This window comes from Ursus americanus, chromosome 25 (assembly GCF_024610735.1).
Source record: "Ursus americanus isolate L20-20 chromosome 25, mUrsAme1.1.p, whole genome shotgun sequence".
NCBI lineage: Eukaryota > Metazoa > Chordata > Mammalia > Carnivora > Ursidae > Ursus > Ursus americanus.
Window position 1 is genome coordinate 28972211 of NC_142151.1, and position 19880 is coordinate 28992090.

A 19880-nucleotide genomic window follows, 5' to 3' on the forward strand; every position below is an offset into this window, starting at 1 on the left:
GTTGGAGAGGATGTGGAGAAAGGGGATCCCTCCTACATTGTTGGTGGGAATGCAAGTTGGTACAGCCACTCTGGAAAACAGTGTGGAGGTCCCTTAAAAAGTTAAAAATTGAGCTACCCTATGACCCAGACATTGCACTACTGGGTGTTTACCCCAAAGATACAGACGTAGTGAAGAGAAGGGCCATATGCACCCCAACGTTCATAGCAGCATTGTCCACAATAGCCAAAGCATGGAAGGAGCCGAGATGCCCTTCAACAGATGACTGGATTAAGAAGTTGTGGTCCATATATACAATGGAATATTACTCAGCTATCAGAAAGAACGAGTTCTCAACATTTGCTGCAACATGGACGGCACTGGAGGAAATAATGCTAAGTGAAATAAGTCAAGCAGAGAAAGACAATTATCATATGATTTCTCTCATCTGTGGAACATAAGAACTAGGAAGATCAGTAGGGGAACAAAGGGATAAAGAAAGGGAGGGTAATCAGAAGGGGGAATGAAACATGAGAGACTATGGACGATGAGAAACAAACTGAGGGCCTCAGAGGGGAGGGGGGTGGGGGAATGGGATAGACCGGTGATGGGTAGTAAGGAGGGCACGTATTGCATGGTGCACTGGGTGTTATACCCAAGTAATGAATCATTGAACTTTACATCGGAAACCAGGGATGTACTGTATGATGACTAACATAATATAATAAAAAAATATAAAAAAAAAAAAAAAAGACAGTAGGTGAAGGTAAAATCTTGATAATGAGCAAAGGACTGGTTGGGGTTATGTGGACTAAGATATTTTCAGGATTCCAAAGGCTCAGAATCGTTTTTTCCAAGACCTCAGTATGAACTTAAGCCAATTAACATTTACCAAAACTACAGGATTCTCAGTTTCTGCTTGAGAGGAAGAAAGAGAATAGAGATGGCAATTCTAGCTCTCCAAGACAGTGGGATTCTCTTGGGACAATTTCATGAAGGTACAGGGAAATGCAACTGATGCTTAGGGCATCTTCAAGTTTGTATCCCATGATTACCTCACTGGTTAGCCATTTCCAAGGCTGGAGGAGATGTTCTTACCAGCTCAGGATACCCCGAACTTCCCTATCAAAGTACCGATTACATTCAATGGTTATCTTTTTATATTTAGCTGCATCTCCATTAGGTTTCAGCTCTGTGATGACAGGGACTATATCTCTGTTGTTTACCAGTATCTATCACTAGTGCCCAGCACAGAGCCTAACAGATGAAAGGACCTCAAATATTTGTTGAATCAATCAAGTACCAAGTAAGAAAGTATGCTGTTTCCTACATCATAATCAGAAAACTACTAACAATAGCCTATTTCTTCTTATTTATGTAGAAACTAAGTCAGGTTACATTTTCTTCTCTTCTTTCAGCTGAGGACTGATTTGTAAAGAAGGAAGAAGACATGAAATAAACCATTATCGACAAATCATACTGAATAATAAAATTAATTTTCTGATCCCTCTTAGAATGATAAATCCCCACCAAGGGACAGAGCTCATGTCACGAAGACAGAGATATAGCTGGGAAGAACAGAGAGGCTTCCAACTTTACTTTGAAGGGAAAGAAAATGTTACACACTGCAAAACTGACTCTCATAGAAGAGGTTTGATGAAAGAAAGACTTTAGTAAAAAGGAAAGTCCAAAAAGTACTATGTTGGAAGGTAACTAGCAAGCACCTTTGGAGTCTTGATTCATTAAGGCATGTTCCAAAGTACTTTACACCTCACCTAAAGTGAAAGTAAATCCACAGTATAAATGAGAAAAAAATAACCTCATGGGTATCAATAGAATTTGGTGAAGTGGTAACTACCTCCACACAAGAGCAGTAGAGGAACATGTAAATAGAAAGATACTATGTCCTAGTATAAACAACATGGTTTTTAGAAGCAAAAAATAGTTAGGGCCCTATACTCTACCACCTACTGGCAATACAATTGTGAAGAAGTTCCCTTTTGTGCTAAGCATCAGATTTCTTATCTTTAAAACCACGCTACTTATGCATCTATTTTCTAGATTGCTGTAAAAATCAAGTGAACTTACATAAGTACCTGGCACATGGAAGTTGTTTAAAAAAAAAAACTTAAATCTAAAAAGAATTAAAAAAAAAACCCATACTTTGAAAAAATAAACACCTGACTAAAAAACTAAAATTATCAAATAACTTTTGAGTAAAGAGAGTTAATAGAAAATTTTAACTTTTATAGAAGTACACTTCCAAACACCCAACCACAGGAAAGGTATGAAATATTTTCTTACAGTAAAGTGGGTCAAAACTAAATAAATCTAACATGGGAGGGGCAATCACACATGTATAAGAAAAAAATTTGATTTGAAAGTATTTTATCTAAAATAGCCTACAAATATTTAAATAACTGTGGAATTCACAGAAAGTACTAAAATTAAATGATAAATGAGTAAACTTGAGTTAAAGTATGCTATGGTTGGCAAAAAGAACTAATATCATCTTAGACTTTGTTTTAAAGTCGGCTCCACCCCCAGTGTGGGGCTTGAACCCAGGACCCTGAGATGGAGTCAGATGCTCTACCAACTGAGTCACCCAGGCACCCCAATCTTAAACTTGCATTAACAGAATTATCCAGAAAACAGAAAGTAATTGTTCTATATTAGGTTACTTTAGATTTACACACTACCTTTTAAGAGTTAATTAAGTCAAACATCCAGAGAGAGCAACAATATTACAAGGATTAAGACGGTAGATGTCTTCAGCCTGGAAATGATATGTTGGCTTTTTTTGTTTGGGGAGGTTTTCTGATGCCAGAGGAATGAATGGAAGAGAGAATTTTTAGTTCACCATACAAGAAGAAAATACCCAGGGGCACCTGGGTGGCTCAGTCAGTTAAGCGTTGGCTTCGGCTGGGGTCATCACCTTAGGGTCCTGGGATGGAGCCCTGCATCAGGCTCCACACTCTGTGGGGAGTCAGCTTATTATTTCTCTGCCTGGGCCCCTTGACCTGCTCATGCTCTGTCTCTCTCAAATAAATATATAAAATATTACAAAAAAAAAAAAAAAAAGAAAAGGAAGAAAAAAGGAAGGAAGGAAGGAAGGAAGGAAGGAAGGAAGGAAGGAGGGAAAGAAAGAAAGAAAGAGAGAGAGAGAGAGAAAGAAAGAAAGAAAGACAGACATCCAAAAAATTTAGGTAGCATGTTCCCCACCACAGAAATGAATTTACAAAAAAATTTCCTTAACTGTTAGAATATGATCTTTAAAGGATCTTTTAATACAATTCTTTTTTTTTTTTAACGATTTTATTTATTTGACAGAGATAGAGACAGCCAGCGAGAGAGGGAACACAAGCAGGGGGAGTGGGAGAGGAAGAAGCAGGCTCATAGCAGAGGAGCCTGATGTGGGGCTCGATCCCCTAATGCCGGGATCACGCCCTGAGCCGAAGGCAGACGCTTAACCGCTGTGCCACCCAGGCGCCCCCTTTTAATACAATTCTAAAGGAGCAAAGAATACTTCATTAATGAATGCTTAAGGCTTCCTATTAATTACTAACTAAATCTGTCAGAGATAAAAGTTTATACTGCCAACACCAAGAATCTAACAAGCTGTGAAACCAGACTTAACTCTATTTAACAACGATTACAAATCTTCCTGTTAGTAACTATCATGGTGTCAAGAGAAAGTTTACCAATTCTGTTCCTAATATGTTAAATAATCCTAAACTTACAAGCCTATGTTATATAAATTTATAAACCTATATTCTAAAATCTCTTTCATAGGAATGCCTGGGTGGCTCAGTTGGTTAAGTGTCCAACTCTTGATTTTGGCTCAGGTCATGACTTCAAGGTCATGAGAGCTTAATATTCTCTGTCTTCCTCTGCCCCTCCTCCTCCCTCTCTCCCTTTCTAAAAAACAAAATAAAAATGACTGCTTTAAAAAAATAAAATAAAATCTTGTTCATGAATGTATCCATTTAACAGTTTTTATTCCCTTTTCAATGATTGTTGTAACACCACAGTGAATACACATTAAAGAACAAATACTTTATTCACAGTATCTCATATTTAGATACATTTGTGTTTTCTTGAGACTCCAGAAATCTGGAAACACTAATTCTACATTAGTTATAGTCAACCCCAATAAAATATCAGCAGGAATTAGATGGATGGTAACAGAACATCATTAATGGACACTAATATTTTCCTCAAGATCAATAGAGTGGTTTCAGAAAAAAGCAAAGAAAACATACTCACATCTTGGCTCAGTCCAGAAAAGGTTTTCTGAAGTTCCTTGGCAAATTCTAAGTTATGTAGTACTTCTTCATATTTCTCCACTGCTTCCTACCAAATAGGATAAGAAAACATCAATTCTGTTAACTTCTAAGTACAAATACATCAGAATAAGTGTTCCTATAAAAACAACAGAAGACGTAAAACTTTATGAACTAGCCATTTACAATACTTACTCAAAAAAGTAGGAAGAAAGAGCATTTAATAGAAGTTATATAAAGTTAAATTTAAAAATTCAATTTTTAGGAGTCTAGGTGGCTCAGTCAGTTAAGTGTCTGACTCTTGGTTTTGGCTCAGGTCATGACCTCAGGGTTGTGAGACTGAGCACCTGCTTGAGATTCTCTCTCTCCCTGGGCCCCTCACCCCCTTAAAAAAAAAAATCTAAAAATTTAAAAATAAATATAAAAATTCAATTTTTATACTAATAATCTGAGCCATAATAAAGGAGCTGAGTTCCTGTCTATAAAGTGCAAGGTCACAGAGACCAGTTGTTTTTAAGAGCAATAAGCCAACAGAATTCCTCTGTCAATATTCACTCACTACTCAAATACAGTACACAAGAAGCATAGTGAGCATGACACAGATGAATAAGCAACTTCAAGAAATCTGGGGCGCCTAGGTGGCTCAGTCAGTTGAGCATCCGACTCTCAGTTTTGGCTCAGGTCATGATCTCATGGGTCATGGGATTAAGCCCCATCTTGGGCTCCATGCTCAGCAGGGAATCTGCTTAAAGATTCTCCCCCTCTACCCCTCCCCACATGCAGGAGCTCTCCCTCTCTCTCAAATAGTCTTTCAAAAAAAAAAAAAATTTAGGGGCGCCTGGGTGGCTCAGTTGTTAGGCGTCTGCCTTCAGCTCAGGTCATGATCCCAGGGTCCTGGGATCGAGCCCCGCGTCAGGCCCACTTCTCCCCCTCCCACTCCCCTTGCTGGTGTTCCCTCTCTCACTGTGTCTCTCTCTGTCCAATAAATAAATAAAATCTTTAAAAAAAAATTATACTATGGTAGAAAAGATTTGTAAACAATTACCTATAAAAAATGAAATTAAGTACTGTAACAGAAAGATTGTAAATTTAAAGGAGTTTTTTTTTTTTTAAAGATTTCATAGATGAACAACAACAACAAAAAAGATTTCACTGGTGAGCAAAGGTGGTAGTTAGAAAAAGCGTAGATTTTAATGAGACTAACTCAAATCTAGATGGAAGACCAATAATATGAAACAGAAGAAGATGGGGAAATTGTCGAACCACATAAAAGATATATTTTAAAGTCTTCATAATTAAAGTAATACAGTACTCCACTACTAGCTATCTACCTAAAAGAAAACATATGTCCACATAAAGACTTACATGCAAATTTGTATAGCAGCATATTCATTATGGCCCCAAATAAAAACAATCCAAATATACAGCAACAGGTAAACGGATAAAGAAGATGTGGAATAACCATTCAAAGGATACTCGTCAGCAATAAAAAGAAATGAATTACTGATACATGATGATACATGAGGGCGAACCTCAAAAACATAACACTAAGTCAAAGAAGCCATATGGGAAAGACTATCTTATATGAAATATCTAGAAAAGACAAACTTACAGAGTTAGAAAGCAAATAAGGATACAAAAAGGAACTTGGAGGGGTTACAGGTGTTTGAATTCAGATTGTCATGAAGTTGCATAGCTCTACAAATTTACTATACATTGACATACACTTAAAATGGGTTAATTTTATGTACATGATACTTCGAAAAGCTGTTTTAAAAACAGTCTGATAATACTACATCTTTTTTTAAGATTTCATTTATTTGAGAGAGAGAGCAAGCATGAGCAAGGGGAGAGGGAGAAGCAGACTCCCTGCTTAGATGGGAGCCCGATGCAGGGCTCTATCCTACAACCCTGGGAACATGACTTGAGCCGAAGGCACACGCTTAACCAACTGAGCCACCCGGATGCCCCAATAATACTAAATCTTTACAAAAATATAGAATAATAAGAACTCCTATGATACTACCAGTGTTAGCATAAATTAGCAAAATAATTTTGGAAGAGTATGGCATTTTTACCTATGAAGTTAACTATGGGCATACCCTGTACCCCATGATAGGTAAATGTACTGCTGGAGTTGAGTGGTAGATTCCAATGCTGGCTTTACTGTGCAATATAACCTAAGGCAGCATTTTGTTGGGATCATGTTTCATAATAAACAAAGGTGAAGAGGCTTTCCTCCTATAGAACCAAGAATGCACAGACAACACAACCATAGTATACAGCCCTTAGAGGTATGTAAAACCAGACGGAAACAACCTCCTCATATTTACTCCCAAATGGTATCAACTTTGATTCAAGAAAAGCAGCATCAAATGGGAACCACCTCAACTTCCCATTACCCAATGTGCATCCATCCTTTCTTCTCCCTTTCCTTGTTTACTGGAGGAGGTATTCTTCTACCTGTGCTCTGGATCCTTTTCAATTACGCTTTCATATGAAATCTTACTCTGTGATTCCCGTTTAAAAATCTTGAGTTTCTCCCTCTCTGTTGATGCTTAAACCAGCATTTAACATGTTCAAGTCTCCCCCAGCCTAAATTAGAAAAATAAAAAGTACTTTTTTGGCTACCACCTTTTCCAGTCTCAGAAAAATTTCAAAAATGTCTACAGGGTCTCCCATTTCCTCTTCAGCCCTTATCAACCTGGATCCTGTTTCCACCATTCTGGCAGAACTATACTGGCTGCAGTCAGCAATGTCAACACCACCTTTCAAACCCATAGATCTTTAATAGCTCTCATTCTGGTTTACTTCTCAGAAGACTTCAAGATGAAGGCATCCTCTTGCTCTACAAACATCTGTTTTTAATAACACTAAACTTCCATTCTTCTCCCATTTCGCCAGCTGTTTATTTACCAGTAATTTTTCCATGAACTTCTCTCACCTCTGTTTTTAGCATTTATGAAATAAATAGGACCTACATTAGAGATGTTGGGCAATTCAAATGATTTCATATTTATAAATCACTCAAAATGATGCCTGACCCTGATTAAGCTCACTGTAAGTATTTTTAGTTTATTATTCAAACACCAAATGTCAAATGTCCTAGGCTTTTCTTTCTATATTCTCACCCAAGACAGTCTCATCTTTTCTCATGGTTTCAATTAGCAGCCATAGAGATGAAGTATCTATTAACCAAACTTCTCTGTGCTCCACACCTGTATCTTACATACTTACTACATATCACCCCTTAATGTTTCACAGGCACATTAAAATCAATGGCCCAAAATTGAGCTCTTTATCCTATCCTCCCAAAACCTTCACCCCCAGTGTTTCCAGGCCCAATAAATGGTTTTGCCATCCATCCTGGAAACATTCTTGGCTCTTCCCTCTACTCCTATATCCTGTCACCAAGCTATGTTAATTCCACCTCTCAAATCCGGCTACTTTACTCAAACCCTCCCTGCTGCTACCTTGGTACCAGCAAGGTACCTATAACCCCTGACCCAGACTACAGCCAACCCTTATCTAGTCTCCTTACATCCACACTTACCATCTCCAAACCATTACTCACCCTATAAAGTGATTTTCTTTAATTACAGATCTATAGTCCTGCTCTGTTTAAAACCTATCTGTATCATTTCTGATAACCTTAAGAAAAAACACAAAGCCTTTAAATGGCAAACAAAGATGTATGTTTAAGTGGCTTTCCCCCTCCAACTACTTTATTCCATCCATACTGGCTTTCTTTCCAGTTTCCTAGAGAGGCTCTTTGTAAAATCATTCTTTTCCCACTCAGGCCCATAACACATGCTAGCATCCGCCTAGCCTGCTCTTCCTCCTTTTCCATTTGAACTTGCTAAGTCCTATTCATTTTTTAGGTCTTAACTAAAGCACTTTCTTTCTCAAGGAAGCTGTCCTCAATTCTCCAAACTAGGTTAGATTCCTCATTATAATCCATTATCACTCTGTACTTCACTCTAACATCTATCATATTTGTATTTACTTATTTCCTACCTCTTCTCCATCACACTATATCCATGCGGACAAGGATCACATTTCCCCTTAGGTTATAACCCTAACATTAAGCACAGAACCTCCCAGCATAAATACTTAATGTATTATTGTTGAAATAATAAAACGCAGTTCAGAACACGATTTTAGTCACAAATATGCTGAAGATTCTGAATAGAATTTTAAAAATTTCGAACAGAATTATATACTGAGATTTCTGTTTCAAAAAAAGAACACTAGCGGGAATAGGACTGGTGAAATGAAAAGGAAGGTCTCAAGAAAAGGATGTTAATTAGAAAGGCTACATAACATTTGGGTGGTGTGCCTTGACTAGGCCAATTGCTGTGGGACTACAAAGCAGAAAAGATTCCGTGTTATTTAATGAGTTTTGCATTGTGCATTACATATAACATAAGGTCAGAGTTTAGCAACCAGAGATGGGTACCAAATCCTAAGTCTTTAAAAATAAAAACTTCAATGAAGCTGAAAGTGTCCCTTGCCATTTGCTCAAGCACTCACCTGAATCTCAGTTCTCCATTTCAAATCCAGAGCTGAACCAAAATAGATATTTAAGTTATGAGTGGGCCTCTAAAAAACCTCATTAAGACAATCTTCTGAGGCGCCTGGGTGGCTCAGTCGGTTAAGCGGCTGCCTTTGGCTCAGGTCATGATCCCAGAATGATCCCCCCCCAACTCCCTCCTGGGCTCCAGGCTCAGCGGGGAGCCTGCTTCTGCCCCCCCACCCCCAGCGTGCTTGCTTGCTTTCTCGGTCTCTCTTGTCTCAAATAAATAAAATCTTTGGGGAAAAAAAGGACAATCTTCTCCCTGTTTCAAAAGAAAAATCTAGGTTTGTACTAAAAATCTTAATGAAATCTTTTTAATCTTTAGCTTAGTCTTGACAGGTTACTTCAAAGTTACTACTACAGAGGTTATAATAGCCATGCAGATCATAGAAAGCTTTACTTGCAATATTAAGAATATATGTTGGGTTAATGAAGAACTACAAACTGAAATTACAAAATTCCTAGCCTACAATATTGAAAATACAGTCAGTATCCAATTTTTAGCTAAAGCAGTGCTGGAAGGAAAATTCACAGCCTTAAATGCATACCAATGGGGAAAAAAGGAAACCATGCAATTTAAAGTTAGAAAATGAAGCAAATAAACCAAAGGAAAGCAGAAAGAAAAAAGGAGAAGAGAAAAACTAAAATAAACCCAGAGGCTAGCTTAAAAAAAAAAAAACAAACTAGCTAACTTAATTAAAAGTAAACTGAGGAAACAGAATCATACAAAATTAGAAAAAAACAAAGTAAGAGAGAGACAGACTTTTACCAAAAATTACTTTGCCCCAATCTATGCAAGTAAGTTTTTTAAGCTGGATGAAGTAAGTGATTTTCAAAGAAAAGTTTTGAAAAGTTGACTCAAAAAAAAAATAATAATAATCAATTTCAAAAAAAAAAAAAAAAAGAGACAGAATATTTTCAAAACCTCCCACCCAAAACAAGAACCAGGCTGAGAGAGTTTCATAAAACAATTCAATCCTTAAAGACTATGTTATTATGGAAACACTGACATGGTATTGAAAAAGAAGCAGTGGATGAACAGGCAGAGCAAGGCAGATTTTAGAGCACTGAAACTATTTTACATATTATAATGGTAGATACGTGCCATTATACATTTGTCAAAAACCCACAAAATGTACAAAACCATAAGATGAACCCTAATGTAAACTATGGACTTGGTATGATGGTGATGTGTCAACGTAGGTTCAATTATAATAAATGTTACCTCTCTCGTAAGTAATGCTGATGGTAGAGGAGGCAGTGCACATGTGGGATCAGTGGGTACAACTCTTAACTTTCTGCTCAGGGTTGCTATAAACCCGTAACTGCTCAAAAAATAGTCTATTAAAAAAAAAAGTAAGGGCCAAGAATAAAGGCCCCAAGAGTATCTATAGCTAAACTAAATTGTATAGAAAATGGAGGAAGAGAAGGCAGGAAGAAGAATATCTGCTCGCTTATAGAGACAACACTCTGGACAGATATGTAAGAATCTACTAGCAATCATTACAATAGTTCCCCTTATCCATGGGGGAATGTGTTCCTAGACCCCAGTAGATGCCTGAAACCACAGATAGTACTGAACCTTATATATACTGTTTTTTCCTTCCCTATATACACATTCCTAGGATGAAGGTTAATTTATACATTAGGCAGAGTAAAAAGATTAATAAAATAGAAAAATTATAACAATATTACAGTACTAAAAGCTTTATGAATGTGGTCTTGCAAAATATCTCACTGTACTGTAGTCACCCTTTTAGTGATGATGGGAGATGATAAAATGCCTACATGGTGAGATGACGTGAGGTGAAGGACGCAGGCACTGTGACATAGTGTTAGGCTACTATTGACCTTCTGACCGTACATCAGAGGATCTTCTGCTTCCAGACCTCGGCTGACCACAGGTAACAGAAACCAGGGAAAGCAAAACCACAAATAAGGCGGGGGAGGGGGACTACTGGACTTTGTAAGATAAGAAGTGAACAAAAGACATGGTGAAAAGAAAAACTGTCTTTTAAAGCATTTCCTAATTTCTTTTTTTTTTTAAGATTTTACTTATTTACTTGACAGAGACAGCGAGAGAGGGAACACAAGGGGAGTGTGAGAGGGAGAAGCAGGCTGCCCTCCAAGCAGGGAGCCCGATGTGGGGCTTGGTCATGACCTGAGTTGAAGGCAGACACTTAATGGCTGAGCCACCCAGGTGCCCCTATTTCCTCATTTCTGAAGCATCTGGGTGGCTCAGAAGGTTAAGCATCTGCCTTCAGCTCAGGTTGTGATCTGTGGGTCCTAGGATCAGCCCCGTGTGGGACTCCCAGCTCAACAAGGAGTCTGCTTCTCCCTCTCCCACTGCTCATGCTTGCATGCACTCTAATAAACAAATAAAATCTTTAAAAAATAAGTAATAAAACATTTCCTAATTTCTGAACTATGTAAATTATTACCAACTTAAATAACTAAACTTAGTTAATATGGAACATTTGTGATCAATTAAATAAGATCAAAATATCCACTACCTATTTGACCAAACTGGTACTTGGGGATCTTATCTAAGGGATGTGATCATAATTTGGGGCCTAACTGTTCATCCTTTTCCATGTGCTGATGCACGTACCGTGTGCTGCCCATCATGAGCCTGGAGCCATACCACAAGCACCAGGACCGACCCTGGACAGATTCTAGCTGCCACATGGCCCGCTGCCCCATTTCAGCAGGAAGCACCAGAGCAGTCATCGCCTGTTCCCTAACACGCAGTTAGGGTTACTATTCCAGTGGGAGGAATGACTAAGGGACAGGAAGAGATAGGCAGGGAAAGATAGGGGGCTGTGAGATCAGGCTCACAGAAATCCCAAAAATGTGGAGGTGTGGGGAAACCAGCGCTAAGAGGACAAATGGGACCACCCTGCCCTAGGTGGGTGGGGTGGGGTGGGGGTCTTTATTATAACCACCTGTGACCAACAAAGAATAACAAGCCCCTAAAAAGGAAGTCGTTGAAGGTGTTATCAATAGAGATGTTAAAAGAATTTAAGTTTCCTGCTTAGCTTTCTATAAAAGACCAACCCTGAAGGCCCTCATTGCCAGACAGGCAACCCTGTCTGGACTCCCTCACACTCTTGAGAGCTTTTTCTGTATCTTCACTTAACAAATGTCTATCGCTTTACTCACAAAAACAAAAAACAAAAAAAACCCTAAACTTAGAACTTATTAAATACTACACTACTGATGACGGTTCTCTGAGGGTTCAGATCATAGATTTTTACATTTTTTTTCTTCCCATTTATCTGCATTTTCTAAATTTCTACCTCAAATATATACTGCTTGTATATGTTAGTTCTCAAAAGTACCACAAACTACATGCTTAATTATATCTAAAAACATTCTATCATTTTTTATTTAGTAAATCTATACGTAACAAATACTTTACATGTTTACTATATGCTCTAAAGTATCCTAAGTACTAGGAAAACAGCAATGGACAGAATTTCTACTTTAATGGAACTTTCATTTCAAGAGAAACAAAATGAATTTTACAGCTGGTCAGAGAAGCAAGGCAGGATGCCTGGGTGGCTCAGTCAGTTAAGCATCTGACTCTTCATTTTGAGTCAGGCCATGATCTCAGGGTCATGCGATGGAGCCCCTCGTAGGCTCCACACTCAGTGCAGAGTCCACTTAAGATTCTCTCTCCCCCTTTCCCTCTGCCCCACCCCCCCAAGCGCTCATTCTCTCTCAAATAAATGAAATCTTTTAAAAAAAAAAATTTAAGGGGGGATAAACAGAAGGGGGAATGAACCACGAGAGACTATGGACTCTGGGAAACAAACTGAGGGCTTCAGAAGGGAGGGGGTGGGGGATTGCGATAGGCTGGTGATGGGTATTAAGGAGGGCACGTATTGCATGGAGCACTGGGTGTTATACACAAACAATGAATCATGGAACACTACATCAAAAACGAAGGATGTACTGTATGGTGGCTAACATAATATAATAAAAACTTTTTAAAAAAATCTTAAAAGAGAGGAAATTAAAGCAAAGACCTAAGGAGCGTGAATGGGGGAATGGAGGTATAGTGTTGTGCGGACAAGCCTTACTGAGATGACCTTCAAATAAAAAGCTGAAGGAGACTGAAAACTGAGCCATTCAGACACCTGGGAATAAAGCATCCCAGGCAGTAGGAACAGCACGTGCAAATGCCCTGAAACAGAAGTGTGCCTGGGATGTTTGAGGAATAGCAAGGAGGCCAGTGTAGCAGGAATGAAGTTAGCATGGGATGAAGTGCAGGAAATGCAATAAAGATGTTGAAAGGACGTAGGGAGTATCTTTTATAGGACTCTGTCAGCCACAGTAAGGACATTTTGCTACCATGATGGGTACTGAAGCTACCGTGCTGAGAACAGGCTTGGACAAAGAACAGAAATAGAAAGACCTGTGAGGAAGACACTACAGTAATGTAGATGAAAGATGATGCGGCTTAGACCAGGATGGCAGGAGCGGAATTTGAGAAATGGCCAGTTTCCGGATTTACCTTGAAGGGAGAACTGACCTTGCTAATGGGCTAGATGTGTGGTCTCTATTAGGAGAAAGATGAGAAATTCTCCTTGCCAACACCATCCTTCTAGTTCCTCAAGCCATTAACTGACATCACTAATTAGAGGAGGAACAGGTTTTGGGGGGCAGGGTGAAGTCAGGAGATGCCAAATAGGCAACTGAACATAGGAAATCTACAGTTTCGAGGACTTATCTATTGGCAATGTAAATTTGGCAGTTGTCAGCATTTAACTCGAGAATTCAAAGTGAATCCTATAGAAGCAACATGTAGTTATTAAGACAGTACTGAAAGACTGAGTTTAGAGTTTGCCTGGCTGGAAGTCGGAAATATATCTTGTCCTTGACATTTATTTCTTAGAGAGCTACCATGAGAACCACCAACCTCCCTACCCCTAACCCCCCGTTTCCCCAAAATCACATACTACTATAACAGAACACTTCCTTCAAGGATATTTACACTAAGAAAAGTATTATCACTTTAAAAATCATTGAACATACCAGGCCAGTTGAAAACAAAGCTATGTTGAAATGCTGGATGTCCAGCTAAGTCCTCTCACCAGCAGTGTGAGCACATCATTCTCGGAGCTCACACAATTCAAATCTGTGCCTCAGCAAAATTGTAATTTCCTACATCACAAAAATTCTAGGTCAGTGAAGACGAGTCCACATGGCAAGGGAAAAGACCCTGAATGCCAGTATTTTTGATACACAACCAAAAATCTTAGCTAAAAAAGAAGACAACAACAGATCTACAGACTAGATCGAATAACTTAATTTTGTCCCTTCCTAGCCAAGAGATGTGATTAGGCAAAGATCCATTAAACAGTTTTTTTATTTTCATATCGCAAAAACTCTTTCACATTAGATAAAACTTGCAGTTGCCAGGTATACCATAGAATATATTTTTAAAAGGTGCAAATACTCTTTTAAAGTAAGGTTAAAAAAAAAAAAAAAAGGCCAGATAGCCAGATATCAGATACACGTGCCCCCTGAGAGGTTTCATAGCAATCTATGATAGAAAAGTAAGGGGAGAACGCAAAAGGGATTAGGGGGAAGAAAAAGGAGAAAACCTAGTCAAGCTAGAATATTCTTTGACATTTTAGAGCAGAAAGATGACCACTTTAGAGTAAATCAGTGAACAGTGGAAAGCTAGTCTTCCCTCCACTTCTTCATTCCTCCCTAGCAAAAGTTTAATTTAAATCCATACGTTAACTCTTAGTGATGGTCTACATTTTCACTCTTAAATTTAACAACCCACAACCCCATCCATACCCTCTGTTAGTGCAAAAGTAATCCGTCAGATCTCATGAAGAAGACAGTCTTTTGAAAAATCCAGTGGATTTTCTTTATTGGCCTTCTCAAATCTTTGGTCTCACCAAACCCATATAGAGTTTTATTAAGGAAAAAACAACAACAACAACAAAAAAAAACGAGCAAGTGTGACCAAAGGATCATAAACCACTTACCAACTGGTCTGGATTAAGTTGCTCCCCATTTTTCAGGCGATCCTTGTAGTCTTCAAGTTTGAGCTACAAAAGAGAAACTTGTATCTGCTATAGTCTGATATAAAATTCTAAAGAAATAAACTAACAGTCTGCTTCTTAAGAAAACAAAGTTCTTGAAGTAAGCTATTAATCTGTAAGAATACCAGTTTACTATAAGGCAAGCAGCAACTGCAGGTAAGGTCCAGTCAGGGAAAAAAATATTACACACAATCAACATTAGTCTGGAATTAGGAAAGTTAAGCAGTAATGAAACTCTTTTCTCTTGGTGGCCTCTGTTTATAATAAGACTACTTAACACATAGGGACTTAACTAGTCAATCATATGCCCCTAACCCAGTGGTGCTCAATCAGGGACAAATTTGACCCTCAGGGATCTGTGGCAATGTCTGGAGATATTTTTGGTTATCACTGCTTGGAGGATGGGAAGGAGGTGGAGAGTGCTACTGGCATCTTCTGGGTAGAAGCCAGGGATGCTGCCAATCACCCTACAATCCAGATAGCCCCTCCCCCCACCAACAAGAATTATCTGGCACAAAATGTCAATAGCGTTTAGGCTGAGAAATCCTCCTCCAACCTCATGCTTAAACTATTAGTTACCTGTTGAATTATGTGGCATTTGTCCAATAGCAAACTTCTTAATGGAAGTATAGAAACGCAAAAGATATTTTCTCTAGCATTATAATAGCCTTAATTCAAAATCTTTTTTTCATATTAAATTTGGTATGTATTTCAGTAAATACAAAAGCAATGTTTAGGCTCCTCCCATACCGGCTTTATAGCTTTAAAGTGCTTTCCCAGAAGCTTGAAACAAAAGCATTGGTACTGACCAGATAAGTATTCAAAATTAAACAGGTACTATAGTTCAGCTAGAGAATAAACGTATACATGTAGTTCCTCTGCCGGGGGTAAAAGACATTAAAGAGTTTCCACCGACAGATCCTGCTTTGCATGGATCCTGCTTTGACTAGTTTCCCATAGTGGCAGGGAATTTCTGCTGACCCAGGCACACTCACCTTATCATGCTTGGGATTAACTGCATCACTGCATGCATTCAAAAGACAACTGGTGAGAGCTAGGGCTACACAGAAGCTACTAGTAACTGGCCTTTCTTCACTACCTTGGGTCGCGGGGAGAGAAACAGAGTCAACTAGACTCAATCTCTTCACGCTCCTCCATTAAAAGCAACTTTCCTAAGGTTTAACTAGGTCATAGAATAAAACCATGTAAGAGTTCCCAGGTCCAGACAGTCACTCACCTTACTATCACAAGCGAGAGAGAATCATGACACAACAAAGCAACGTGCAGTCCTGCTTCACAGGCTCCATGACTCAGGAAATGAGCAATGAGTTGGATCTTTACATCAGCATTTACTGTAACGTTAGGCTGATTATAAGGAGTCCCTTTATAAGGCTTTCTACAATGCTTTCACCTACCAATCTTAAACGATCACCTAGCAACACAAAAATTAGTGCTAAAACATTTTCTGGCTCTACCGTGGTTGAGGCTTCCAATGACTGCAGCAGCTATACTGCAATATCAACCGCTGCAGAAAGTCACAAGGAAAACAAGCTTAAAAAATCAGGCTATTACTCATCTATGAAAAGAAACATTAATACTACACTCAAAGAATCTGACTTAAAGCTGCTAGCTCTTCAAGTATTTCAACAGCAGCATACATAATAATTTTACTATGAAGAATATTTTCAGTTACGCTGAAAAATCAAACAGAAAATGTTTAATATACCTAACATTTAACCTGCTTGTATGTTTTCAGCCAGCTAAATCCCAAGGTTAGTTACGTCTTTTAGGAAGTAAAAATGTCAGTTCTCTGGCCCTTATTACTTATTACAGATGGTACATATACAAGGATGCGAGGGGAATAGTTACCTTCTTTTTCTCAATGTTTCTAATTTTGTGTTTAAGGCATATGAGTCCATTATCAATATATGTCTCATATGCTTGGGAAGGAGAGGCAGCAGAACTGAGAGCAGACTGCAAGGGGCTCATGGCCCGCTGGCTTTCCCCATGCTGACTGTGGTTCACTTGGGGCTTGGCTGACTTCATATTCCCCTCTCTTCCCTCCTCTGAACGGCCTGAAGGTGACTGGTAACCAAAAGGAGATGAAGAGAGTTGCACCATTGAAACAGATGAAGCTGAAGGAAGAAAAAAAGTTAGATATAAAAGTAAATTCAGGGTAGAGGAATACAAGGAAACTTTAACTTCCCTGAGAAGTCTAGACCCACTCCCTCAAAATTCTCTTCCACAGAAGTGAACTCAAAACCCAGTAATGGTGCTTCTATTTCACTACTTTTAAGGTGATTAGTGCCAAGCACTAGCGCCTTTACGTAGGCAAAATCTACAATACAGGGGATGTTTCCAGAAATCCAACTTTCCACAGAGGGAGAACTGCTAATCAAGCAATGGCTTCAGAGCTCCTCTTCTCTCGTAAGGGCAATCCACATTCTGAATAATTTCTATGGTCAAATGATGACACACAAAAAATAAGCTCTCCCCATTAGGACCTTAAGGCAGCCTTTCAAACCTCTTTACATTATCCCTCACCACTAGCCCCAACGCAGTCATAAACAACGCCATTTAAGAGAAAATCCCGAGCACACATTCTTTCACAGCCTCATTCACTAAAGAGTAGCTTCTTGAACAAGACCCCTAACTTCCCTTTGCTTGCTCGGGGGCCTACAAGGCAAGTCCGTCACTATTGGACATTTGTAGCGAGGTACCTGCAAGAGCCCCAACTTGGTTTTCTGTTCCGTTTAGACTAAGCCATAACCATTCACACCACACCAGTTTAAAAGCTCATCGTCGCGAGCCTTACACCGCCCTGGTCAGTGGTCCTCGCACCTCCTTCACCCCCACGCATCCCCTTACGGAGCACCCCCAAAGCAAGGACATAAAGGCCCCATGCAGGCCAGCGCCGATCCTCAATCCCCGCAGGGGCCCGCGCGAGAGTCGCCACTACAGGGCGGCCACTTCAGCGCCCCGAGGGCACCGACCCCCGCCCTTCCCACAGCCTTCCGGACGCCGAGGCACCAGGCTGGGGCCCCTTCTGCAGGTGCCTCTGGGGAGGCCGACCTGGAAACAAAACGCACTGGCCACCTGCCCTCGACGGCCCCGCCCCGAGGATGCCGAGCCGCCCTTCCACCTCTCTGCCGCTGCGGCCACCCAGCCCTGCCCACCCCGCCCGGGTGGGCCGCCTCCCCACGCCGCGTCGACCCAGGCCGCCGCAGCTCGGCTTCACCTCCGCAGGCCCCCGAGGCCGCTGCCGCTGCCGCAGCCCGGGCCCGCCTTCGAAAGCCGGCGGGAGCCAGGAGAGCTGCGGAGGTGGACCGGCGCCACCCCGCACTTGCGTCTCCTCCTCCCGCCTCCTCCCTCTCCCCTCCCTGTCCTCGCTGGCGGCGTCTGCGGCGCCGGGCGCTCCGCCGACTCAGCCGCTCTTGCCCAGGCCCGCCCTTTCCGCCGCGCGGGGCTGATATAGGCGCGCCCCGCCCCCATCCGCCCGCACGCGCATCCTCGGGCTGCCCCGCACCGCCTCCTTCCGGTGCCCCAGTCGCCGCCGCCGCCGCCGCCGGCGCGGGTCTCGGCCCGGGAGGGCGTTTGTTCCACGCCGGGCTGCGGCGGGAAGTCGGTCGCGAGAGGGCGCGTTCTCCCTGCGATTGCGCAGATTGCGGGGCCCCAGGTGGGCCCAGTGTGTCCCCGAGAGCCAACCGGCTGTAGACCCAGCAGCCCTGCCCGACCTTGCTGATTGCAGGCGGTAACTAGTGAATGTGCGACCTTGAACAGGTGATTTCGATCGTCGGAGAAGGGCGGCGCGCCCTATGTGGCATTGCCAGTGAAACGAGCTCAAGCCTCTGGTGGTTTAGGTGCGCATTCTTGAAATGCTGGCGTGCCTTTGCTCGCCTAGATTCCATCCTTCACAGTAGGAGGGGGAAAATCACAGTTTCTTCAGAGAGGACTCAGCCTGTGAGAGCAGAATGCCCCGAATCAGCTTTGCCATAAAAACGGAGTGAGACTCCGCGCGACCCTCGATATAGGATTATGGTTATTTAGGCTATGTCATTTGCTGCTTTGAAGCAGATGGATCTGTTGGCGCTCGGAGAAAAGACTGATAAAAATCTTGGTAAGGTTGCATAAAATTAACGGAAAAGTCTGGAAAGGCATGGTGTTTCTCATACGAAACAAATAAGGGGGGGGACCACCCAGCGACATCTGGCCCCAACTTGTGTCCAGCTGTTACACCACACAGAATTGATTTAGGTCCTGTCCCTGAAGCTCTGATAAAATTTACTTAGGCCAGCAAGAAAAGAATGGAGAAAAATCAAAAATACAATCAAGGAAACAATGGTCCAGTTTAAAAAGTGTCAGCCAAGCCCACACAAAAATTACCATGATTTTTTAACATTTCTTGATACAGTATTTTGCCACTTATTATCTGTGTTCTTGTCATTGAGTAATGTACCTGAATGTTGCATTTTAGCTTTGAATCTCTGAATCCCATGTCTGACCTTGAGGGTAAGACAAATATTAGACTGTCCATTTGTTTCATTGTTTATAACTAGAGAGAACAGAAGCTGCTGAACATTAAAGGAAACAAAATACTGGACATAGTTTCAAAAAAAGTGAAGGACACACTTTTGGATCAATGAGAAGGCACAAAGTTACAGCACGGGTTATGACTGTTGTAGCCTGAACTAATACCCAAGAATGGCATTTCAGTCATATTAATCATGCTATGTTTGCCTTCTAATTGACCAGGAAAAAACTATCCGTTGGGTCATATAGATCTGGCCATAAGTCCTAAATATTCCATTAAAGGAATAATTTGGAGTAAATCTGTATGGATTTAATTCCCAAAATGGATTCAGAAAATGAATCGAGAAGGAATGCAAAAGCAAAAATAATGAAATTTCAAGTCCAGTAAGATAGAGTCTGTATAAGCATAACATAACATTTGCAGATTGTACCTCAGTAAATAAAGTT

At 40.6% G+C, this 19880-nt stretch overlaps 1 protein-coding gene across 17 annotated transcripts in view; it reads right to left on the reverse strand.

The window, feature by feature from the left end:
* CAPRIN2 (caprin family member 2) overlaps nucleotides 1-18613 on the reverse strand; it is a 46469-nt gene extending 27856 nt beyond the window's left edge. For 10 of the 17 annotated variants that reach the window (XM_087855745.1, XM_087855743.1, XM_087855741.1 and 7 more), the window contains exons 1-4: nucleotides 18142-18352; nucleotides 16773-17038; nucleotides 14847-14909; nucleotides 4246-4332 (exon numbers count right to left, since the gene is read on the reverse strand). In XM_087855745.1, the coding sequence (XP_087711871.1) occupies nucleotides 4246-4332; nucleotides 14847-14909; nucleotides 16773-17024 (402 nt within the window). In that variant the 5' untranslated portion in view covers nucleotides 17025-17038; nucleotides 18142-18352. Of the gene's footprint in view, nucleotides 1-4245; nucleotides 4333-14846; nucleotides 14910-16140; nucleotides 16256-16772; nucleotides 17131-18141; nucleotides 18354-18429 lie in introns of those variants that run through there. The other 7 variants (XM_087855750.1, XM_087855748.1, XM_087855747.1 and 4 more) reach the window with 4 other exon arrangements.
* Between the last annotated feature and the right edge of the window lie 1267 nt (nucleotides 18614-19880).